Raw genomic sequence first — 26,180 nt, 5'->3', positions numbered from 1 at the left:
TCTGCTATACTGCTTCTATATTCTTCCTGGACCAGGAAACTTTTATTAGAGTGGTTTTGGAATTGAGGTTATTAATTAAATTGTATCTACCAATTGCATCACTAAGCATATCAGGGTCCTCCAAAGATAGAACTATTTCCACCAAATGTCACCTTATTCAGTTCCCAGTCTCTGAAGCCATGAGTAGCTTCATGAGAGATTCCTTGCTAATTGCCGCCCTCTGATGTTACTATATATTACCAGCAGCAACTTGGGAAAAATTCCTTAGTTTGCCATCTTTACAGCACTTTGAACATTAGTGTAGTCTTTGTCATCCACCCTTTCATGCCAGACTCAAGACTTCTGAAGGAACTTGTTTCTGAAACTAGCCTAAATTTTATAAATCCCTTTGAAAGCATTTTTATATTTCAGCTATATTGCTTTGCAGACCATCACCAGCTGGGCAGGGGAGGTGATTGTCCCACTCTGCAGTGGTGCGGCCTCATCCTCGAATATTATGTGCAATTTTGTGTGCACACAATATAAGAAAGACATGAAATAATTAGAGTGTCCAAAGGAGGAGGAGAGTGTCCATGAGGATGAAGGGGCTAGAGGCAAAGCCTTATGAAAAGCAGCTGAGCTCATTTGGTCTGTTCAGCCTGAAGGAGACTGAGGGGAGACCCCACTGCAGTTACAGCTTCCTCGTGAGGGGAAGGAGATGGGCAGACACTGATCTCTTCTCTCTGGTGACAGTGACAGGACTGAGGGAATGGCCTGAAGCTCTGTCAGGGGAGGTTTAGGTTGGATATCAGGGAAAAGGTTCTTTGTGGCTGGGCACTGGAACAGGCTCCCCAGGGCAGTGGTCACAGCACCAGCCTGACAGAGTTCAAGTGTTTGGCACTCAGGCTCACGGTGTTATTCTTGGGAATGGTCCTGTGCAGGGCCAGGCGTTGTACTCAGTGATCTTGATGGATCCCTTCCAACTCAGGAAATTCTGTGCTTCTGTCACAGGGCAAGATTGTACTCCCCAGTCCGATTTTCATTCTCTGTAATTCTCTGGGCAAATTGTTAACTACTTCTGACTCTAGGGATGTCAAGATGGGCAGGGCGAGAGCGGGCAAAGAGACAACAAATGAAGTGCAGACGCAGACAACCACACACCCCGCGCGCCTTTCAGCGGGGTGCCCGGGGCGGGACGCGGCCATCTCTGCTGAGGGCCGGTGCCGGCCCCGCCGCCATGTTCAGTGAAGGCCCCGCGCCGGGGCGGGGCCGGGCGCGCTCGCGCCGCTCCCTCACGTCCGGCAGCGGGCGCCAGGCAGGGGCGGGCGCGCGCGGCGCGGCCAATCAGCGTGGCCCACGACCCTGCCCGGAGGAGCTGGAGCCGCCGCTCGCTTGGGCCTGGCCCGGAGCCGCCACTGTCGGGACGGGGGGCGGCGACGGAGGAGGAGGAGATGGTGTCCCCTGCTGCCTCCGCCGGGCGCTTGGGCTCCGCGCTGCCCTTCCTGCTTGTGCTCCTCGACCTGCAGTACCAGGGTGAGCCGGGCCGGGGTCCCTTTGGGGGTGCGTTGCGAGGGGGGCTGTGCCGCGGCCGTCCGCGGCCCTCTGGGGTTGGGCCCTCGGTCGTGGTGGCTGGTGGCTGGCAGCCCTCGCTCGTCCCTGCTGTCGGGGCTGCGCGGTGTGCACCATGGCGGCGGGGCACACACCCCACACCCCCCCGCCTCCCCCGGCCCGTGTCGTCTTGAGCCGGGGTGGGGGGGATATTTGGGGAAAGGGTGTGAAGAAGGAGGTGCAGCGCTGCCACCTCCTCACTTGGGGCTGTGGCGAAGGGTGCGTAACGAGGGCACGGCCTCTGCCGGTGACCTGTTGGGGTTAGTCGGAGTTCCTGGCGGTGTGGTTGGGGGTGGCTCGCTGTGTGTGCTCTTCGCGCTCCCCGGCCTGCTCACGGACGGGCTGAGGCTGCCGCCAGCAACTGTGAGGCCTCGTTTGCCATGGAGCCCTCGAGTGCAGCTGTGTGACAGCGTTGGCTCTTCTGTGCTAGCCGTGAATTTCTCACTTCCGTGTGGATTTCGTGTAGTTCCGAAGTTCAAAGGCTTCTCCAGTTGCCCTTCTCAGCCGCAGCCAGTATTAGTGCCGCACTTAGAGATTCGCTGAGGTTTTTGATGGTTGCGTTGAATTTGTTCTGTTTTTGTTTTGTTGTTATGGTTTCTGTTGGTTTTTTTTTAGCTTTTTTTTTTCGCCACTTACCATTAGTATTTGAAGTTCAGCTTATCTGCGCTTTGAGCAGCTTGTTTACTTTCACAGTACACTGCCAGCAACACCTGTGTAGCCAGACTTCTATTCACAGGCTTCTGTTAAATTTCTAGCTCTGTTATCGAATGGTGGTTACAGTCAGGGTTTCACCTGAGGGACATGATTTACTTGTCAGTGGCAGATGGAAGTGGAACTGAAGCCATCATTAGTCAGAAAAAGTCTATGGGCTTAAGGAAGATACAGGTTAACATTAAAAATTCAGTTGGTACACTAAATTAGAGACTAGTTCAGCTGGCCAGGTGGCAGCAGGAACATACTGTGGCAAAAACACCCTGCATTAGACCACGTACTGTCAAATGCCTTTTTAAAAAATATGTGTTCTAGTAGTGTTAGAAGACAAATCATAACTTTTGTCAGAGTATGCTGTTGGTTTTTTTTCCCCCTGAGGTTGTGGCAGTGGTGCTTCTGCTGAAGATTCTTTATTTGGAGTTGCCAACCTATTTCAAGTATGTGGTTTAATGGCTATTTGGGCATACCATATTTCCTAATTAGGGGGATGTTTTCTTAACTTCAGTTAATAAAGATGTAGAGTACAGTAATAGAATGCCAAGTGGTAGTACTGGATCTTATTTACTGAGTTCACTAACATCTTAGTTCATGAGTTAATTTTTCAGAATGTGTATTTACAGAATATTTCTGGGGAGTATGTTAAGTATCTTGATTTTTTTCCCCCCACAAATATTACTGGTGTTTGAGCTCAGAGGTGGTTATAGTCATATTTAAATTTGATTCTTGATAATAGAAGTCTGCCTTGTGTCATCTGATTCACGAATCTGTGGAAGAGTCATTCTGTATTAACTTTGTATGATACAGTTAATGTCAATGAATACTATTAATATCTGGCTGGTAAATACACTCAGTAAAAACGTTTTTGATTCCTCCTCTTCATCCAAATTTATTACGAGTTTGGAACAGATCCTCTCTTGGGAAGACTCATTCTTCATTGCAGTTTGTCTACACTAATCACAACAAAAAGAGGAGGAATAAAGGAGTGTTGTTCATTTCCCCCCTCTTCCTTCTCTTAGCAGAAGAAAGGAAATGTAATATGGGGAAGAATAAATGGGCTCTGAGTATACAGAGCTCAGTTGGTTACTGTCAGCACAAGCTTTAGGTGTTTCTTTTCTTCCCCCCACCTTTTGTTTTCGCCCTAACTTTGGGAGCTTGTTTGGTTTCTTTCTTGGCCCCAAATAACAAAGCCTACTTGGGGGAGGAGCTTTTTTTGTCTGTTAGTCTTTACTGTATTTACCAGGTTCCTTTGCAAAGGAAGCGAGTATAAAGTTGAGGAGTGAAAGTTACACATGGCTCAGCTAGATACTCTGAGGCTCCTTGTAAACCTCAGGAGTGTTGCCTCTGAAACTGTCGGTGCTTATCCACACCTTACTTGGTTCAGTGCAGTTTTTGAAAATCACGTTAGGAAGTACTCCTAAAGCAAAGACCAAACTGTTTAAAAATAACAGCAAACTTAAGATTCAGGGTCATTCTGATAAAATATGTAGTAAAAGCAGGATGTCCCACTGTCCTGACAAGATAAGGCAATAATTTAGCTCCTGGGAGGGGAGCGGGGGGGAAGGATTAGATGAACGTAATTAAGATTATTGACATGCATACTTCTTCTTTGTTGTTTAAACAACTGGTTTTGGTGCACAATAGGAACTCATTCTGTTTATTTTCGTAGTCTTGTTACTCGGGAATAAAATTTAGAAGAAAGTGGGTGGAAATTCTACAGGGGGAAAAAAAGGAGCATGTAGACAAATGTAACATCTTGAAACTGCTCTCAAGTTGCAGCGCTTTCTTGAGTTCTTTGCAGTGTGGATGGGACAGATTATGCAAGGATACAGTTGAAGTCTGTAGACTTAAGTGCCTACATATTAGCACCAGTTATTGTAATAAAACAAAAATCCTACCATGAAGTTATAATTTATTTAAAGTGAATGTATTTAACTGGAAAAACAGGTTAGCTGCACCTGCTTGTCTTCCCTGTAACTTCTGATTGTTACCCTTTGAGTTGTCAGGGCTAGTACCAATTACCTTGGAATAGTTTGGGGGTTTGTGTTTGGGTTTTTTTGTGTTGGTTTGGTTTTCTTTTTTGCTACTTAGACTTGCCCCACTGTAAGGACTACAGGCTCTGAATTTATCCAGAATATTTGACTTGATTTAACAGCTGGAGCTCATGTGGGTGGTTGTTTGAGGTCCTTGTATACTTAACATTTAGGTAGTCTTCAGAAATTATATTCAAATTAAAATACATGGAAGTTTTAAAAAATAAATGGTAAGCTTGCATGTCTCTTGTGTAAATTTAGTTTCTTGGTGGAGCATGTAGAGCTTCTCCAACTGGGCCTATGGTATCCAGCACACCAATATGTATCTGTTGGAAAGAGCTCTGTGGAGTGGGGTTTGGTGTTTTTTTTGCTCCAGCTGAGTTTTAGTTCTTAGAATCATTCCCAGACCAAAGTAGGTCTGGGAATTTGGGTACATAGGTATGTACCCAAATAGGTTGCAGAGAATTTGAGTCCTTGGACTCCTGTGCTTATTTTCAGTTTTCAGATGTTTACTGTGGACTGCTTTATTTAGAGCAATTGTTTGCCTACAGACAAGAAATGAATAAGCCATAGATCTCTGTGAATAAACAGCCCAGCTATCTGGTCAGTGCAGAGTGTTCCTGAGTAGTTACGGTAAATGTCACTTGTCATCATGGTTAGACTGATGATGCAGGCTGCTCCTGGAGTTTCATGCATCAATTTATGATGTTCAGCAACTTGCAGACTTGAGGTTTAATGTATGTCAAATATAATTAGTCTCATTTTACAGGGAATTTACAAGACTTCACAATTTGCTTCTTTATTTATCCATGTTGCTCTGCTTTTATTACTTTGCTATCAGTGGGCATCTTTCTCATTTGTTTTATTGTCTTCATTATTTTCAAGGAAAAGGATGGCTCTTCCACCTCAAGTATTGTGTAACTGTAAAACTGTACTGAACACAATGTTTGAAAGACACCAAATTGTGTAGGTACATCTTATTGTGGAAAAATATATTCTTGGAGCTATCCTGATGTGACTGAATGTAAAACAAGGATGCTTGAGACTGGGAATTTAATGCCATATTTGGGTAGATGAAAAGTTCTTCAAAGAGTAATTTATAGCCCAGTTCTAGGATACCACTCCCAACTGACAAGTTTTGAAAGATTTCAGGTATTTGTGTGGGGAAACATGGGAGGGATGAAAATGAAAGAGTTTTTAGTTGGTATTAGGTCATGTTAAATACTTCAGTCTGTTTATAGTTTGATACCTGCTTTACTGCTAGCATACTTCTAAAGCCAGGGAAATTTGTGGTGAGGTTTTTTTCTAGTTCTGAATTTTTTCATTGTCTTTTTAATGCGTTTTACAGGACACTATACTACTTGATGATTGAAGCTTTAAGCTAGCAAAGCAAAATGGGAAATGAGCAAGGAAGAATGTCTTTTTTTGCTGCAGACTGGACATGCACATAAAATGGGAATAAATTTCTACATACCTAGAATTGACTTTAAAATGAATCATTTAGTAAGATCCTCAAATAATAATTATTTATCCTGTAGGCAATTTTAACTCCATCTACTTAAACAAAAGATATTCACTGGAGATTTAGGACTTCATGAAGTATTTTCCATTAATTAAAAAAGACGGTTTCTGTCATTGTTCTAGACCAAATAATTGAGTTGAAGCCCTTGAACCCAGCTTGCTGAATTACTGTCGGTCTTTTAGTAGATAGAATTTTCTCTAGTGGATGCAGAGGGGATTTTGTTAATTTTCATACAGACAGCTCAAGGATTTTCTTATAATGTGGGATTAAAAGAATTATGAGCTGTATAATGGAGTAGAACAGAAAAATAAAATTACGATCCCAGGTGTTGAGAGCTCCTATATCTAAAATCTTGATTTGCTGATAAGAAATTACTGTTTGTTCATTCATTACAAATGTGTTGTTGTTTAGCCACCTTTCAGTGTGAGAAGTTTGGGTATACTTTCCTTCAATCAGTTGTACTGCAACATTTTTATATGTATTCTAAGAAACAACTTTGAAGTGCTGCTGCATTTTTGTATTTAAAATGCCTATCTGAATCAGCTCAGTGCAAAACCTGAGTGAAATAAGTTATAAATCATTGGATTTTAATGTGATTGGCTTCAGGACTTCAGTATATTACCTTGCTTAAATGTAGGCAGTAGGGTATCCTCTTAATAAATGAGGATTTTTCTAGGCTAAAAGTTTTCTAATAGTCATAAACTGATGGGTAATTTGTAGTGAAATTCTGCCCTGATCTGAAGATTGCAGGAAGCAGGACAAAGCTGTTGATGTACATACAGCATGTACTTGCTCATGTACTGCTCATTTCTTCTAAACAGTAGTCTTTATCTGTTGGCTGAGCAGCAGCAGTTTATTAGCTTTAAACTCAAACTGGCACCTCAAAGACTTACTACTTCAGTAGGGTTTTTGTGCTACTGTTTAAAGGGAAGAGGAGTGAGAATTTTAATTATTTGTCAAAACTTGCAGTGCTGTAGAAGTTTGCCCTGGAAGTTATGAAGATGAGACAAAAGTGCAGTAGATGAGAAGCCAATCTCTAAGTAGCCAAAGAGTTCTCAGTTAAGTATTAAGTTACCATCAGGGTCATGAAATGTAACTTACAGCCTTTGTGTGTTTGCTGAATGTGTGTGTTAAGAGTGCTTTCCAGATTCTTCTGAAATTGAAAGTCAAAGTATGTTACTGAATGAGTGGATGTGTATTGGGTGCCTTGTATATTTTGACACATCCTAATGAGGACACGATATGAGGTTATTAGGCTGCAGGGTGCTTTACAGAATCTCAGAATCCCTTAGGTTGGAAAAGACCCCTGAGATTACTTGAAGTGCAAGAAGATGTGACTTCTACCTCTATCAATAATGGTTTGTTACATGTATTATCACTGTATGTGTTTGCTGTAATCAAACTGATCATTAAGAACCTTGATATTTTTGTTTTTCTTTAAGGAGCTGAGTGTGGAATAAATGCAGAAGTGGACAAACAACTTGAAATGGGGAAGAAATTATTGGCTGCTGGACAGCTGGCAGATGCTTTGTCTCACTTTCATGCGGCTATAGGTGCGTATCTCAGGGAGGTGACTCTTGTACTGAAATATCTTTGGGTGGTATTTCCCATCCTTTTTCCCACTATTTGCTTCATTAAATATCCTGCTGTCTTGCAAACTGCATTCCATGACTCACAGAAGTCAGGGTATCTTTATACAGCAGTTTTGGACAGAAGCCAACAGAGATGCAGTAGAATATACTTTGGTTTTGATAAAAGAAAACTGTAAAATTAACTAGACGATACATAAACATGTAAGTCACTGTTGTTCTGGAAGCTAGCTGTATGAAAGGAATTATAATTGGCTCTGATATTATTTGATGAGGTACTCCCTGTCTGTCTGATCCCATCAAGATCAGGTTTCATCTTCATGATGTTTTTCAAAGTATGAGTATGTCTTTGAAAGGCTGACTTTATCCAGGCTTTCTCCTATCTGGTGCTGAAAAAAAATTCAATGTTTAAAATAGTCACTCTCTCTTCTCTTATTTTTCTTAATTAAATCTTGAAGTGGGTGATATCTCAGTGAAACTGATGCTGCAAGCTTCAGGTAATGAATTGTTAGTGGAGAGCAAAATTATCCCTCTCTTGTAGTCAACTAGTGAGTTCATTCTTGTTTGGTGTTCTGCATTTTCAACAAACTGAGAAGTTAAATGTTTGCTTTTAAGAATTTTAAAGCAACTTAGCTGATTAAAATCCTTCAGTTGAAGCATAGAGACAGCACACATAAAGAGCAGTGTCCATTAACACTACAGTTTCTTAATTGCCTGGTGCAGTTTTTTAAGTTGTTGGACTTGTTATAATGTGTACAAATGCATTATTTTCTCTATGAAAAGTATATTGCTAAGGTGTTATACATTGATGAGTTGTACTATTGATACTTTCTTATTTATGCCACAGTTTAATAGTGAGATGTAAATTAAACATTTGCATTTCTGAGTTATTAATATTTTCTTTGTATTCAGGATCAACTTCTCTTATATAAAGGGAATGGTGGAAACAGCTTCATTTTTTTTTCTGTTATGGAAGCTCCTTGTTCCATCTAGATGCAGTCTGTTACTCCTTTTGTTTGTGTGTTGCTGCCAAAGCATTTTTGTGGGATCTGTGCACAGTTAGTGCTACAGTGTGGTTTTTTCCTTTATTGTTGGTTGGCGAACTTGAACTTGGGTTTGATGAGGAGACCAGTTCAGTGTGTAGCTGTGCAGTTCCTGGTGATGGTGCAGAGGCAGCAGTGGTATGAGGTGCCTGCATGGGTGAAACCCACTGCTTTGTCAGCTGTGCTCAAGCAGCTTGTAGAAATATGGTGTGATCACCTCAGTTGTGGCCTTTATGGGATTCTTAGATGGATGCTGATTTTAGCCTGATTGCCTCATTTTCATCAGCCTTCTTTGGATTTTGCCTTTTTGAAAAGATTTTAAGCATGATTTGCCAACTGTGCTTGTGAGGAGGTAAGGATTCTTTTCTGGCTGTACTGCATTGCTGTAAACTGTGAGGTAAATACATCTTTCTTGTCTCAGCCAGTCTGTTTTTGTTTTTTTTTTTTTTCAAACATCTAAAACAGAAAAAGACTACTGTCCATATTACCTCTCTTCAACTTTTCAGCTCTTTTTTCAATCCCAGCTTTATGCCTTCTGAGTGTCAGTTGCTGTTCATTACTGTTCCTGGAGTACTGAGGCAAAACTATCTGTCAGATAATCATCTGGTGCTAGAATGTGCTTTCTGTGTTAGCTTTTTCCTACCTTTCGTCCTTTGTGTATTAATAAAGTTCCTTAATTTTATCTGTTGATTTGTACCTAGCCTACATATTTAGGACTCCGTGCTGCCTTTTTTTTTTAAGGGTAGTAACAGTTGAATTTATTTGATGTCTATAATGCTGACATACAAAGGCAGGCAGCATGAGAGTTCCTATTAAATTTCAGCCCTGGAGATTAGCATTTTCACAACCAAAATATTGTAGAGGAAGAGTGCAGATAACTTTCTCAGTGAGAACTGAACTGGTGTTTTGGTAATGGAGGTGGCCAGCTATGAAACTTGGTTGCTGATCATAAGATCTTTGGTGGTTTGGCTATTTCTTCCATTTATTTTGAAGTTCAACTTTAACCTCAAATGATACGAGGAAGAAAAATACTGCTTCTGTTCCTCAGATATGGATGTTCTTGTCTGCAGATTCTGGATTGATTATTATGTTTTTAATAGCATAGTAAAAGTGTCTTCCAACATTGGGTTGTTTTGGTGGTTGAAGTTGCTTTTCCTTGAGAACCCCATAATAACTGTCACCTGTTTCTGTGAAATACTTCATAGAGAAGAATGTTAAGAATATTACTCTTGTTTTCAGAGAGGGGTGTTTGCCTCTTATACAGGTGTATGTGGTAGCCTGGAGAGTGTTAAAGTAGCTGGGTCTTGGAATTTTGACCAGGAGACAACCTGGAATGTGTGGGCCCTGAAGCGAGCCTTTGTGTTTTGATAGTGTGTGTGCATTTGTCTGCTGCTGAGAGGGAATGTTGGTACCCACTTTATTACGAAAGAAAGAAGTTGCTGATATTTCAGTGAATGATAGAAAGAGTTTGTGTCTGTGTTGACAGTGCACTAACATATTAGTAATTTTGGAAATATTTGCATTTATCCGATATGGTGATCAGCACCTGGGCTGGAAAATGATGAATTGATATGCTTTCAAATGTAGGCCTGCAGTTGGAGGTAAAGAATTAATATGCAGAGGCTGCTCTCTCATATAAAGCTGAAGAACAAATACATATTTGACCTTCACTCTCAGTTATTTGGCATTTGCAGTATATGTGTAATTAAATAATTAAACTGCATAGAAAATATTGTTCGCATAATGTTGCAAATTTTGTCTTATTAATGTATACCATTGTTTCCAGTGGCTTAAAAGTCAGATGATATATTTTTAGTCATTACAATTCCACTGTACCAGAACTTTCAGTGGGTTTGAGATAGTATTCTTATTACTGTTTGTTCATTTGCAGAGGGAGACTCTGAGAACTACATTGCTTATTACAGAAGAGCCACAGTGTACTTAGCCATGGGCAAATCTAAAGCAGCAATTCGCGATTTAAGTAAAGTGGTTGAATTAAAGCAGGACTTCACATCAGTAAGTATTACTGGAATTGAAGATTGTTCAAGTGTAGAGAAAAAAACTGCTTCAAAAGAGGTTTGGGGTTTTTCAGACTTTGCTCAACAGGAATAGAGTATACATTATCCCTCAGAGGGCTTTAAAGTAGAGAAAATAATAGCAGTGGTGTATGTGCCTTAATTTGCAACTGTGCTGTGTACAGTCTAGACAGCGATTTGAACAACTATCCATTTTACTAAGTTCATGGATTTATACTAAACACTCCTCTCACGGTTATTATGTTGCTCACCAAGGCTTTGCCTTTTGGAACGGGGACAAGAGAGCATGCAGATGCCTCAGGGGTATTTTTCTCTTAATCAGCATTACATTTGAGGTATCTCTTCTCCACAGGAACTGTCCTAATCTCACTGCATTCCTGTGTGACTTGCAAGTTTTGATTTGTTTACTCCTTTCTAGACTCTGTGTACTGTATGTGGAGACTGCCTCACTAGTTGGCAACTGATGCTGGAGTCCTCTCCAACTGATTCTCTCACCTCCCTTTTTTGTGGGTGGTGGCATGTCCTGTATAGTTGATAATAAAGGAGCAAATGTTAAATTCACTGTTGTATGAAAATATTCTTATTATAAATCAAAGTCTTCTAAATCATTGACTTGTCTTTTTACACAGCTTCTATTACTCTGAGACTTTAATGAAATAATTAAATGTGGGAGTTGTTTATTGTTTATTATTTCTGCTATTTACTTAATCTGTAAGCAGTTATAATCAGGAAAGTGGTATAAAATCACATTCACTTTGGTTTGTGAAACTTTTGAGATGAGTTCTTTACATAAAAATAGTCTGGTTTTTGCCACTCAGTTCTGGTGCAGAGCAGTCCTTTGCCATTAAAGAGGCCTTATAGGAATATTAAATAAAAAAGATAAAGAATGGGTGTCATGATCTTTGGTTCAGCTTGTTAGCTATACTAAAATGAAACTTGTGTTCATACTTAGCTCAATTCCCACTTGTAAATAAAAAGTTTTGTTTCATTTCAGGCAAGATTACAGAGAGGACACCTGCTGCTTAAGCAAGGAAAATTTGATGAAGCAGAGGATGACTTTAAAAATGTGGTAAGTTGGACACCTGTGCTGAACTACATCACTGCTTTTAAGGTTGGGTTCTGAGTCAAACTCACATCTGAACTCCGTTGCTCTGTAGAGTATATGGTGTCTGGGCCTGAGTTATAAGTTGTCTTCACTGTTGTTTGCAGGCATAGTAGCTAAGCAACCTTGTATGAATAAACGACCAATGAAGTTGCAGTATAGTGATGCAGATGAAATGGGGTGTTGCCTAAACCAATGGAGCACTTTGGAAAGTCTTTTTTGTGTGTGCCTGACACTTCATGATCTCAGCTTACTGATAGTTGTACTAGGGAGCAGCCTTCATTCAGAAATAAGTGATGCGGGCCTCAAAGTATGTAGCTGAACTCTGGTTTACGTCACTGTATTGATGTCTCCCGGGGAAATCACTGGGGCATCATGGATCAACCTTTGCAGCTTGCTGTCTCTTTCTACTGCTTACAAAAGAATTGTTGGTTCTTAATTTAGTCAGTGAGCAGATAAATCAGTATTTCAGTAGCATCCCTCTGTCTGTCTCCTAGTCTGCAGTGTTCTCCATCTTCGTGAATGTATTGGCAGTACTTTCTCTCCATGATCAAGAATTACACAGTTTCTGTAGTTGGATATTACCCACCTAAAGCTCACTTGGGCTATTTCTAGTTTTGATGGGTATTTTGTGCATTTAAGCCCTATGCTGCAAAGGGAAACTGATCTAACCCCAGGAAAAAAGCCTTCAGAGAATGTGAATCTTGGTTTCCTCTCTATTGCACAAAATTTGTATAATTATGGGTATAAATAAGATACATTCTTCATTCTTGCTTGCTCTTCAAGAGTTGCTATTTTGAACAGCTGGTGTGTCCCTTAAGCCAAAATAAGAAGAATTTGCAATGTAACAGATGCTGTCTTGCTGGCTGTCGTTGAAGAGTGTGATGAAAAAAGTAGTTGTGTGGTCCAGATTGCAGCTGTTTAATGGAAATCATACTAGTAAGTGTGGATGACAAAACTGGAGTGGTTATCCTGTATGTTCTGCAGGACAGCTACGAGGCTCTTGCAGGTAGAAATGCACCTAGCAGATTTTGTGTCTGTAGCAGAGCTCCAGCAGCTTATTCTGAAGTTCACATAGCAATGGCATCTCTGGTTGCTTCTTCCTCAGGAAGTTTCTTAGGAGTGTGTGGTCTGATAGCAGGACAGCCCTGCTGTCTGCAAATGTGGGAGGGAGTCACTCAGCTTGGATTAACTGAGGACACAGTTGCTGCAGTAGCAGTTATGCAGTGTCAGTGTTGATTGTGAGTCTGTGTGTGCATCTCTTTGCAGTTACTGTTTCTTGAAGTATTGCAAAATGCTGCATATGAAATTGTTTCTCCAGTCAAATGTCAAATATCTTTTTCTATTGCCAAACCGGCTGCAAAAATTTAGCTGCTGCCTTTGGTCAGTCAAATCGTTTCTGTACTCAATCAGGCTATAAATCTGAAGTACAACAGAGTTTCTTCCCAGAAGCTGATTTAGGAAAATAACATGTTAGTCCTCAATCTGACTTCCATTTTCCTTTTTTCTATGAACAATATTGTATTTGTACCTAGATAATTGTCACATGGTCTGTTTTGAAGAGCATAATTTTCAGTTAAGTATAGTGTATTCAAGCAAAATGAGTAAACAGTATTAAAGTAGTAATTTGTAGTAGGTTAATTTATTCTGTGGGGAGTGGATTAAATTGTACTATAAACATTGAAATCTCTAAGTAGAATACCTATTTCTGTGAGAGATTTCCCTTGTTTTCTAAATCTTTCAGATTTCCCATCCCTTCTCTTGTAGTCATGTTCCTTAAAAGAAATCTCAACAGTTTGGGAGATGCAGTGATTTTTGAGAGAGAAAGCGGGAAAATTCAGTCCATCTAAATGGAGGGAAGGATGACAGGTAAACTTTTGCAGCTTGTAAGAGCAGTGGCTTTGTGTAGAACTTAAAAAAACAATTGTAACTGTTCTTCATATAAAACAGTAAATCTATCCTTTAATATGTACTTGTGAAAAGAAAATTCATGTCCTCAAATTCTTTCTATATAATTTCATAGTATCAGGAAAAAGTTTCATGGTGAGCACCATAAATGTCTTTAAATGATTGATTGCTATGCAGCTTCTCTGTATATTCCTGCCCTCTATGGCATATCAGTACTGGCTGTCTTGTGAGGCAGTGTGAGAGCAGGCAGCAGGAATGCCTAGCTGTAAAGGATGCAGTATTCCTTTTTGGGAGCAGAGCCTCTTGAGATTCAGCCTTCATGTATTATTTTTAGCTATCTGGGTTTTTTTGTACTCTCTACTTTCCTGTTGGCTGAAATTAATCACGAGGTTTGGTTAGAGGGTGTGATTCAGACTCATGCGTTCACATAGTAAGCAATACTGCATTTCTAGAAGCCTCTCCTTTTGGCCCACAGATGGATCAAGCTGATTAAATTCTTTACATGGGCCAGGTTTTCCACATGAAACAAGGAGCAAGCAGAATTCCTTTGGTGATTTTCAAAGTTGTTGCTCATGCTATATGAATAGTAATTATTTCTCTGCTGCAACTTCGGTTTAGTGTTCATATGCTTTGATATCAAGTTCCTTCTGTTTGGTTTAGTGGTTTCTGATTAATAGAAGTCAGCAGGACAAATCTATGGGTGCGTCAACACTCATGTTCAAGGCCTCAAGCCATGAAAGCCCTGGAATGTTTATTTTACCTGTAAGCATGTGATTTTTACTGAAAATAAAAGGGATATTGGCATACTTTGGTTGATGGAAGGCCTTCTGGAAAGGTGACAAAAGCAATGCAAATCCTGGCAGCCCTGTGTATGTGCCTTACAGTGTTGTCAGCAGCTCTGCTTATGTTTTAGAGAAAAAGACAAGCATTTGAGCTGGTGTATTCTGTAGAAGGTACAAAATTAGAGCAGAACTTCTGCCTTGTCTATTGGAAAATGAGGAAAGGACCAAATTGTTATATTTCTTTTAAATTCTGGTCTTTTTTAAGACTGACTGTAACACAGTTGCAATTTATTCCAATAAATACTGTAAATGGCGGTGTCCTAAATACACAATTCTGTCTGCCTTGGAAGGATAAACACTTCAAAGCTCAACACTGAAGGCACAGCTTCCAGCTCCACTAGATGTCAGCCAAGAACAAGTGACTGAGCTCTGTAGATCTGCAAACTGCATTTTCCTCTAGAGAAACCCTTGCCTGTTGCAAAATACATTGGACAACAGCTCTACGTGGTTAGCTAGTGTGTGTAACAGTACTGTTTTGGATGTAGGTGGGAGAGGACATTTTATGGCACTGTCGGTTAATCAAATTAGGTTAAGTCCTAGGCAGACGGGTTGGGTATTTGAGGTTCTCTTAACCTCATCAGTGTAACATCAGGTGTTTCCAAATGCATTCCTCGGTAGTACAGTAATCATCTGTAGCTTCCCAGCTAAAGAATAAAAGGTATTTAAATATTTACTTCGGGTTTTCTTTTTTCCATCTGTGTCATTATAGCTATGTTACATAATATGTTACCGTTGCAGGACTTTCCTCTGTGCACGGTTCTTGAGTGCATGGATGTCTTTATCTTAGATACCACAAACCATGGAAGTTCTCTCAGTTCCCTTCAGGATGTTTTTCACAAGCTGAACAACAGGCTTCTTACTGCTTTAGTTCACATTACTGACTTAAACATCATAGTAGTATGCTAATTACTTAATAAGAGCTTATGAGTGTATGTTTTTATCATCCTGTAGGACACAAACACTCAATTACTTTAGTTTGAATGATATCTTGAAAAAATTCCCTTTCTTTAACTGGACATGTTGTACTACTTAAAATTACCTAGGATGTTTCACTCAAATAATTTTTATTAGTATTGGACTTGCCTCCATGATTGTAACATTGCTTTTCATATTCTACAGACATTTTCTCCAAATACATTCCAAGAAACATACCGTGACTCTAAGGAGTGCGGTGTTATCATAAGTTTTTATGGAAGCGTAAGGCTCATCCATAGCAAAGGCTCTTAATTTTTAAGAAGAAAATGCTAAGAAATTAAGGAAGAAATCAAACAAGTCGGCTGGAACTGAAGAATTCAGAACTTCAGAGAGTTTTGTAGACTTGGTACTTTTTAAAATTACAGGTGCAGAAATTTGCCTCTGCTACAAGGTCCAGATTTCAGGGAGAAAGTGGATGCACAGCGTCAAGGGCTTATACTCAGAGTTTTAACCAGAAGAAAAGCTTTATGAGACTTATATTGGGAATCAACCTACAAAGAAAGAAAACTCTTAGATCACATTCTTCTTCTCTTGCTTAAAGACAGTGTAGAGAGTAATGGAGAATTTTTGGTCTAAGTACAACTTGATTTTTGCCATGTAAAATGAAAAACTGCATGAGGTTCAAAACAATTTATAAAGAGCAATTGAAGACAAAATGTGGGACCTATGCATGATTTTGATGTAGAACGAGGGGAAATTATGTTAAAGGACTTCTGAGGGCTGAATTTGAGTTACATTAGAAGCATAAGCAACGAATACATGTGTTTTAAGAACTTACTAGTGAGAAAAAAAGGAAGAGGCTACTTTAAGATAAATAGGGAAAGCAAAAAGTATTGAATGTCTTTGAGTAACTTCAGTTCGCATTCTGTGTATAGCATGCAAGATGATGCAAGTTTTTATTTAAAAACAAACAAAATAATGTCATGCTGATCTGTCTCTTTTAAACTTTGAAAGTCATTCTGATCAGCAGCAAGTGTAAAACCAGTGCTTCTTTCAAACTGCAGTAATGCTACAAATTCCCTGGTTTTGCAAGGGAATGGCTGAGATTCTTTCTGGCCATGTGTATCTTCCTGGGTGATAGTAAAGTTGCCTGAAAGATCTTTTTTTAAATTTTCTTTGGAAAGATAAACCTGCCTAAGTGAAAAAGGCAAGGGCAATGTAATGACTTCTACTTGCTCAGAGAGAAATGAGAGTCCTTGTAGAGAAAAGGTTAGACTTGTTTAAAACTCTGTAAGAAATGAGAATGCGTGACTGCGCAGCTGAGCCTTTTCCCTGGCTGTAGTCCCTTAACTTGCTGCTGCAGCCACTCTTTGTGAGGAAAATGTCAGAAACACAACTTCACAGTAACAACTGTCTGGAACATGTTTCATTTATTTCTGTCATGAAGTTATAAATATGTATAGTACTTAAAGTGAGAGATGAAATCGTGCCACTGTCTACTGCTGCTGTGAAATCCAGCATTCAACAACTGATAGCAGAGGTGAAATAATTACGCTACAAAGAGGTCCACAATGTCCAGCAGGTGATGGGGGATAGTGTATGGTGTTGTGTATGATGTGTCCAGTGATGATAGATCAAGCCTGAAGAATTGGATTTCTCTGACTTGACATCTTGCATTGAATCTCAAAATGTTTTTTTCTTCTGAAGTTCAGTGGTAGAAGTTCATGCTTCCAGTGGAGTTTTGAAACTCATTTTGCTTTATTTGCAGCTTTAGTCAGTTCTCCATGATATGATTTTTAATGGGACTGAAAGATCCTTGAACAAGCATTTGAGTCTCTCCTTGTTCATGTTTGCAGCTCAAATCCAATCCTAGCAATAATGAGGAAAAAGAAGCCCAGACTCAGCTGACAAAATCTGATGAGCTGCAGCGCCTACATTCACAAGCATTATCTGCCTACCAGCAAGAGGATTACGAAGCTGCTATTTCTCTTCTTGATGAAATCTTGGCAGTAAGTGTTAAGTCAAATGGTACTGTGAAAGGAAAGTAAGAGCTTCTGTCTGACATCTGTGTGTTTTTGTTTAAGTTTCTTCACTGATGTGAAAATAACTTTGGTGTAACTGATTTAGTTTTGCTGAGCACCTTGGGTCTGTAATGATGTTAGAGAGAGGAGAGGGCTGAGCATTAGCTGCAGAAGAAGTCAAAATAATAGCTTGTCTTAAAGATACTTCAGTGAAACTTCCAGTGCAGATAACTTTATTGATTATACTTTCTTGTTTTTCTACAATTTGGTATTCTTGGGGAAGCTGGAAAAAAGTTTTTCTGAAAGTAATGAAGTTTTGCCAGCTATAGGAGTTACAGGTTTTTTTCATCTGGATTTTTCATTGCATATATGCAGACAGTTTTTTGTCTTGAAAAAATGAAGTAACAAAAGATAAAAAACCCCACAAAATTATAGATGTAGATAGCTAGCTGAATTTTGTGCTTGTTTCTTAGGCATCTGTATTTGTTGAATCTTAATTGATGTAGATAGCCTGATAGTGCAAGTGTAAATAACTCAATCATGTGGGCATTTTGTGTGTCATATAGAAATGTACTAAAAGACAGTTAACTGCTATGACTCTGTGCATAGAAATCAGTGCTGCTGACTTGGAGTTTACAGCCTTGGAGCTTTTGGTGACAAAACTGCCACAGTGTGGGAATTGGTTTATGGGGAGGCAATGTGGAAAAGCAGGAAAGCCTCCTCTAAGGTGATAGTTTCCAAACAGCTGATAAGACACAGATGTAATCCCCTAAACCAAATTTTGATAGGTGGTTCCTCACAAGTAATTACTTTTGCCTTACTGTAACAATTTTACCTCTCTGTATTCTTAAAATCCAGATATTAAGGTCAAACTTGGTGGAGCTGCATCTTACCCACAGGCTTCTTCCTAGAGGACAACTGACAGCTTGGTCCTTGCTGTTCATTACCTCTATTCTTTTGGGAAGATACAATAATTTATGATTCTGATATCCTTTCCTGGAGGCTCAACAGACTGTCCTAGTTTAAGCAATGCCAGTAGATTTAATTCATCTCTCTGCATGAGTTCATTGAATCATTTAAAAAATTTTCAGGCCTTTGTTTTTATATTTGGGCAGGTGCATCACAGCATCCACCAGGAAGCAGAGATGCTAATTTCATGAGCTCTGCATGCAGCTTGAACCTTATGCTATTGCAGTTGGCAAAGTGAAATTAAATGGGATTTTTCTTTTGGGGAGGAAATGGAAGTGTTATGGACCAAAAACAAGCTTTAATTTTGGTTTCTCAAGGTTTGTGTTTGGGATGCAGAGCTACGGGAACTTCGAGCAGAGTGTTATATAAAGGAAGGGGAACCAAGCAAAGCCATTAGTGACTTGAAAGCTGCTGCCAAATTAAAGAATGATAATACTGAAGCCTTCTATAAAATCAGCAGAATATATTATCAGCTGGGGGACCATGAATTATCTCTCAGGTAATTTTACACTTTGCTATAATCATTATAATTGAGACAGAGAATATATAGGTCATGATAAACCGTGAAGTATCTCTTGTGAGGAGTTTGGATGGAGAATCAACTGTGGTCTAGATCTGAAAGGCAGTTCCTTTCTAAAGCTAGGGATTTGCAGAAAAGACACCCATGTTTATTCCTGGCAAGACCAGCCATTAATGGTTCCAGGCATCTTGTTTCCTTAACAGAAGTCAGAGTCCCTGTCCATCAGAGCTGCTTACAGGTGCTATCTTCATTGTATATCTCCTAGAAGGAAGTGCTTCTCTAAATTTTCTTCAGTGGAGCTTTTTCTTAAGCTTAAACTTCTATTGAAGTTAAGTTTAGGATGCAAATGGAAGATGTATAAATTAATGTTACAAGCTTAAGAATAAATAAAAAGTACAGGATCATCCAAGTATGATTGGGGTGCAGAGCTGTTTACCTCTCATTCCTGAAGACAGTCCTGGAAGACTTTTTGATAATGCCCTATCCTTTTATTCATGCTGAATTAAGTTTAAGGTCTTATTCCCATATACCCCATGTCAATCTGGCAGATAACTGCCCTTGTCCAATCTGGACTGTTCAGTTTGTACTCTCTGCCTAACTGCACAAATGGTGGAATACTCCCTATTGCACAGAAGTGGTTTCTGTGCCAATCATAATTTCAGATGTACCGGCTTCATCTCCAGAATCCTTCCAATATGATTTCTGCCACAGAATCCCTTCAACAAGGTGAACTGAAAAACCCTGTCTTTCTTTCCTTGGTAAATGGAAACTGCTTGTGATTTTAATTGCAAAAAATCAGTTTATAGCTGGCCAAAAGTAAACATGAAAGTAATTGGTTTGCATTAGGCATTCCCTTTCCAGAGCATACTTAATCTTGTGAGTTGATAGGTCACTTTTGTGATGACTTTTGGCAGGTGGCCATCACTTTGCCCAGTGATTTCAAGTATAGGTGATATTCTTGTTATTTAAAAGCATGATTGAGGGCACTGTTGAATAACAGAATGGAATCAGAATTAAAGGGATAAGCCTCTTTCTTTTATTCTTATCTGGTGCCATTATTTTTTGCATCATGAGATATGCCAAGAAAATTCTTTAGCTGTTGGACTTGCTGGGTGCTTACTCTTGTCCTTCCTTTAGTTTCTTCCTCTTAATGGCCTAATTATTTTTAAATAATAAGATATTTTTGTCTATGCTTAAGAACAAAATAAGATTTTGTAATCTCTTCCTGAAATTGACATCATGGTTGTGCAATGATGAGACCATGGGATCCTAAACATTTATTCCTTCATATAATTGCATTGTGGAAGTTTTTTGGGTTTTTTTAGACTTTGGACTATTTTGAGAGATATTTTTCCTAATCAGAGTCTGATTAAACATTCTTCATAGTGAAACATCAGGCTCAGACTTGGCTGAGTTTCCATCAAGGAGATTTGTGTCTTAGCTGAGCTTTCTGTTTCAAGCAGCACAAATACACTTTAATGTAGGAATTTTGTTATGTATCTGAGTTACAATTGATGGTGATATTCCTATATATTCATCTGATAACTGCTGAATATAATTTCTTTCATTCAGTGTCTTTTTGTTTAAAGGTACTCTTCAGTTCTTTAGTCAGTTATTAATGTAACATTTAATCTTTTGTGTGTTTGGCAATACAAAATAATTAAAACCAAAATCAGATAAATATCCCCATATGTTCTGGAAGACTCATGTTGGTCGCATTATATATTAATATTTGGATGAAGGGAGAGATTTGTGTAAAGAACTCAAGTATTGTTTTGTACAAGTTTATATACGCTGCATGGTGTCTGTAGGTAAAATTTCATAGTATGTGGTGACCTAGTTTTTTTTTGTTGTTGTTTTGTGGTTGGTTGTTTGTTTGTTTTTCCTTCTCCTTACCTTCCTGTGAAAAGTGAGGTCCGGGAGTGTCTGAAACTGGACCAAGACCATAAGCAATGCTTCTCTCTCTATAAGCAAGTAAAGAAACTCAATAAGCAGATCGAGTCAGCAGAGGAATTAATCAGAGAAGGCAGGTAAGTATTCACTGCTATATTAAAGGAAAAAAAATAGAAAAAACCCACAGTTGAGGCACCAACTTACTGATTGAGGAGCTGATTAAAGTGATGCTTTTTGCATGTGTCAGTTGAAGTGGGTACTGAGCAGAGCTCTCAAATTACAATTAAAATAAATATTGACTCGCATAGCAACTATTCTATTCTGATTCCTTCTGATACCACTGTGTCCCTTTTGCATACTTAAATTCTTTCTGCAGCAGGTGGTAAGACAAACGTAGGGATGTGAGTTTTCGGCTCTCATATATTATTAATTAGCACTGATGAGACCACACCTGAGCACTGGGCCTTCCCAGTGCATGAGAAATTAAGCTACTGAGGAAGTCCAGCAAAGCTCCACTTAGATTGGAGGCAGGAAGCATCTCTCTCCTGCAAGGAAAGGCTGGGTTGGCTGAGTGTTTGCCCTGAGACTTCTTTGTCACAGTGTGATTTCATCAATGTACCTGAAGGGAGGGTGCAAAGAGGGCTGAGCAAGGCTCTGCTCAGTGGTCTTCTGTGATGGGATCAGGCCAATGGGTGCAAACTAAACATCTAAGGGAAATTCCCTTGGAACATCAGGAAACGTTTTTCACACTGCCTCATTTCCACTGGTGCAGGTTGTCCAGGGGGGTTATGGAGTTATACAAAAGCATTTTGGACACAGTCATAGGCAGATTTCTAGAGATGGCCCTGTGTGGGCAGTGGGGCTAGACCAGATGACTTCCAAGAGTTCCTTCCAACTTCAGCTATTCTGTGATGAAAGGACCATTCTGTAAGACTAAAACCACTTAACTCTGCAGTGCCTGGGTGGCAGAAGTGGTTCTGACTGATAAGCTTTTTTTTTTTCTTTTATGCACCTTGTTAAATGATAGTGCCTCTGTATTCTTGTAGTTGTTGCTTTACTTTCAGTTTTATGTTTCCAAGCACATGACATCCAGCTTGTCATGTGCTTGGAAACAACATCATTAGACATTTTCAAGGTGGCTTTTTTAAATTAAGTACATCAGGAATGTGAATAAGCACGACTGATGCCAGCTTTATTAAGCGAGAAATCTTTGTACACTTTTCACTTATTTAATCCAGCAGCAGTACAGTTTCAGGGAGTCTGAGAGCTTGCATTTCTCTAGCTTGTAGCAACCTGTGGATCCAATCTCACTTTTGCATTTTTAGGTAAATGTTCTAATCTGTTTCTTGCTCAAACCTTTCAACTTCAGCATTTTGGGGCCTTCACAGCAAAATAACACTTTACTGTGTGGCTTGGGAAGATGAAAAGAAGCAAATATCTGCCTGATTAGAAAACTGACATAGGGAGCCTTTTTGTACCTCTGTGAATAGGTACCTTTTGTAGTGTACAGATAGTCTGAATTCTTATTGTGAGCACAGAGCTGAGTCCATCTTCAGGTATCAGTGGGGGAGATGGTTATTTTGAAATGCAGTATCATGTTGGACAAGAGGCAAATCTGGAGACCCTTGGTTATGCATGGTAAGGGATGGCAGTCATTATCTTTCACATAAGCCTGACAGGTCTAGTGCCTGTTCTTCTGTCTCACAGCACAGAAAAGGGAATGGGGATGTAATTCTTGAAGTGCCTGCAAGTTTTCTTCATGCTATTGTTTCGCACCTCGCCTTTAAGGCTGTTAAAGGGAAGGTCCTTTGGTAGAAGGATGGGACAATCTGTGAATTTTAAGAATTTTTAAATAAAACACAGCACACTGAGATACTGATTACATTTCATGATACTATGCTTTATGATTTAAACAGGTATGAAGATGCTATCAGTAAATACAATTCTGTAATGAAGACTGAGCCAGAAGTCCCAATTTATTCTACTCGTGCCAAAGAAAGGATCTGTCACTGCTTATCAAAGGTAATTCTCCTTATCTCTCTCTGCAAATGTCTTCAAGACAAACATGAAACAAAACTCCCACAACTACATGAGTTTGGTTTTACTTTTGCCTCTCTAGAATCAGCAGGCTACAGAAGCCATCAAACTTTGTACAGAAGTTCTGCAGCTGGAACCAACCAACGTGAATGCCCTGAAAGACAGAGCAGAAGCTTATTTGCTAGAAGACATGTATGAGGAAGGTATGCTTGTATGCCACTGCCACATACTTTGTGGATGTTTGAAACGTAGTCAGTGTTTCAAAGGCTTTTTTTTTTTTAAGATGCACTTTGATTCTATGCTATGTTACTCTTAATTAGCCCTAGTAGTTGCAGATTTACAAAAATACTTGGTGGTAATTTTGTCTTGATTAGTGTAAGTGGAATGTACTTGTTTTATCTACAGCAGAGTTGTCTTTAGAACAGTGGACTGTGTTCAGGATGTTTTATGAGGTGGTGCAGCTTACTCAACTCAGATGTTTTATATAATCAGCAATGTCAGAGAAATTGCATTTAGAAGTAAAAGGTAATTAGAGCTAGGGTAATGTAAATCCATTTTAAGAGCTCCATTTTCATGTCTTGAGATGGCACTGTGAAATAATACTGTTCTATTCCCTAGCATGTGCTGAGGGCAGAGGAAGGTAACAGCTCTTGCTTCTCCTCTGCAGATCTCTGTAGTGTTGCTCAGAGAGATTCTGTTCCCGAGGCTGCATTTTCCACACGGGAGTATCTGTACAATGCATCCTATTATGTGGAGTGATAGAAATGACCTCTAAGATTTTTAAGTCCAACCATTAACCCAGCATTGCCAAGTCCACCACTAAACCATGTCCCCAGGTGCCATATCTGCATCACTTTTAAATACCTCCAGGGAGGTTGACTTAAACTGTTACAAATTGAAGGAAAGACAAGTTCTGCAGCAAGGTTCTGCACAGATGCAGCCAGCCAGCCTGGTCTTGTGCTAGGCCAAATGCCTCCCTGTTATAGGATATAAGGAAACAGGACATACCTGGGATCTGGGAGAGCTTATTTCCTGTGCCGTTGCCTACTGGGCTTGGCCTAGCCTGGTTCCAAGTGAAGAACCATGCTAGAGGAGAACTGTGCTTCTCCAGGTTCTGTAGCATCTCCTGTGCCTTCCTCCTGCCCTTGACAGCAGTGAGGTGGTTGTAGTTACACTCTGCCTTCCAGCAGAGCTTCCATCAGCAGCATTACAGCCCATTAATGTACATCTGCCTGGAGGTGTCCTCATTTGTCCTTTGATGGCTGGTTTCTCTTTGCCATAGAGAACACCAGAGCAATTAAAATTGTAGTCTTATACTTAAAGGGGCAAAATGATTCTCATTCTTCCCTCAAAGAAAATTTCAAGCTGGAGGCACCTATTTTCCTGTTAAAGGTGGGAAATTTCAAAGTACTTGTAATTCAGAACTTCGAAGGTGATTATTGTTAAGTGTTCAAGATGCAGTTCACTATGTATAGCTGTGCTCATGAAATGGTTTTAATTACTTCATAATCACATGGGATCCGGGGCTTGTCTACAGAGACAGATGTTTAATGACTCCATTTCTGGCATACCTCATAAGTACAGGAGTCTGTCCAGAGCACAGGTTTTGTTAGAAAAGGAAAAGACCTTCCTTGCTGTTTCAAAATTGGTCAGAGCATACAAATGTTTTTGTTTTCTTTTTTTTTTCCCTCCCCACTCTACTACTGTAGAGGTTTCAGTAAGAGCATAAACTGGTTATGTTATTTCTCTTAACAGTCTTGGCATGGATGTAGATTGTCTGCAGTTACTCACGTTTGATGGGAAATTTACCATCATTCCACATATAGGACTAATCTGTCTCCATTCGAAAAATTCAGGCAAGATACCAAAGCCAGTAAAGTTGTTTAGGGATACAATATGATTGCCTTTTGTGAGATGGTGAAGATTGTTGTTTGAAATAATGAGAGATTTGACTGAAATACTTAAATTGAAAGTGGCACTGGGAAGTAGTTGTTCCTTTCATGTAGTGGAGCAGGATGAAAGGAAGCTTTCTGAAATAGAGGCTGGTGAGAAGCAGCAGTGACTCTTCTGTTTGTGAGGTACTACTGCTTTTAGAAATAGTGATTCAAAAAAATTGATTATGCATCTCACTTGACATACTAGGAATTAGTAATAAGTCTCCTGGAATCATAGCAAACTTCTTGTGGTCATGAAGCTGCCATCTTGCTCCACCTGCTTCCAGTCCTCACCCCTCAGATGGAGAGAGCAATTAGCTCTCTGAAAGAGGAAAATCCCTGCACTGGAGTGTACCATCAAAACTAAAAAGGGAAAGTGCAATGTGTACTTGCTCAGTGTGCTGGATGCATTCCCTCTGCAGTGTGCAGCACTGAAACACCTTCCCTTGTGCTTAATGTTTGCAGTCCTTAAATAAGGAAGTTAATTTAAAAAATAAGAAAAGAAATCTGATACTGTCATGGCAAGTAGTTGACCCCTGAGCAGGTTTCCCACAATGGGGCTGTAGGTGATGTGGTGCTCAGTGAGGTTGAACACTGACCTGCATTTGGCAGGATGTTCTGCTAGCCCCTCCTAGTATTACCTGAACCAGATTAAGTTCAGTGGGGCTTAAAATTATTGGAGCTGTAAAGCAGCATAATGAAATCCCTGCATTTTCACTGCTTTTATTAGTTTTGTTAGCATATATTCAACACACATATTAGTGCACACTCCTGTTTTGGGTTTTCTTTTAATGACTGGACAAATCATTAAGAATACCAGTAGAAGCCAAAATGCTTTAAGCAGCAAAGGCAGTGTCCTGTGATGTGAAAATGAATAGAAATTTTGTTTGGTTTGTAGTAGCCTAGGAAATTGTTTGGGCTCTGGCAATACTTTTTGGAAATTTTTTTTTCCAGTAACTGAAGCAAGATTGCAGTGGTATCAGATGTCTGGGTAATACAAATTCATTAGCACTTCCTGCTGTCTTGCTCAGAAACAGTGAAAAACAAATGTAACACCTGCTGAGAAATAGCATCTGCTTGGAAATAATCTGATGCAAGTACTTTGTCTAACTCGGGAAACCTAAGAGACTTGGATCTGTGAATGAGACCTTGAGGATTATAACAGTGAAAGAAGAGCAGTCTCATTAAAGACTTTAACTTGCTTCCCTTGATACATTTTGATATTAAAGGATGAATTTACTTAAAGAAGTGTAGACCTCACATTTCTTAAAAATTTCTTCACTTGCGTTCATTCCTGAAAAATGCAGTGAGAGCATGCCTTTGAAAAAAAAAACAAACCACTAAAATATAACTGTTTGCATATTATGCATGCAGAGGTGTAAAAAAGCCATTATTTGCCTTTTACTAATAATATGACCTTACTGGTAGTCCAAAATCTGTCTTTATAGTCACTGAAGAGGAAGAGACTTTCTGTTGCGTTGATTGAGTGCAGACTGGGGGAGAAGAATTAATATTAATTTA

General features: G+C 39.6%; 1 protein-coding gene across 1 annotated transcript in view; it reads left to right on the top strand.

Annotated features, from left to right (window-relative positions):
• Positions 1 to 1,320: 1,320 nt before the first annotated feature.
• DNAJC3 (DnaJ heat shock protein family (Hsp40) member C3) overlaps positions 1,321 to 26,180 on the top strand; it is a 30,489-nt gene continuing 5,629 nt past the window's right edge. The window contains exons 1-9 of the mRNA XM_058840686.1: positions 1,321 to 1,512; positions 7,293 to 7,403; positions 10,374 to 10,498; positions 11,513 to 11,587; positions 17,142 to 17,294; positions 18,593 to 18,774; positions 20,706 to 20,825; positions 22,605 to 22,710; positions 22,808 to 22,928. Coding sequence (XP_058696669.1) covers positions 1,431 to 1,512; positions 7,293 to 7,403; positions 10,374 to 10,498; positions 11,513 to 11,587; positions 17,142 to 17,294; positions 18,593 to 18,774; positions 20,706 to 20,825; positions 22,605 to 22,710; positions 22,808 to 22,928 — 1,075 coding nt within the window. The 5' untranslated portion in view covers positions 1,321 to 1,430. The remainder of the gene's footprint in view (positions 1,513 to 7,292; positions 7,404 to 10,373; positions 10,499 to 11,512; positions 11,588 to 17,141; positions 17,295 to 18,592; positions 18,775 to 20,705; positions 20,826 to 22,604; positions 22,711 to 22,807; positions 22,929 to 26,180) is intronic.

The sequence above is a fragment of the Poecile atricapillus genome, chromosome 1, assembly GCF_030490865.1.
Source record: "Poecile atricapillus isolate bPoeAtr1 chromosome 1, bPoeAtr1.hap1, whole genome shotgun sequence".
Taxonomy (NCBI): domain Eukaryota; kingdom Metazoa; phylum Chordata; class Aves; order Passeriformes; family Paridae; genus Poecile; species Poecile atricapillus.
Note: the sequence above shows the minus strand (reverse complement) of the source record. Positions and strands in the feature narration are given on the sequence as shown.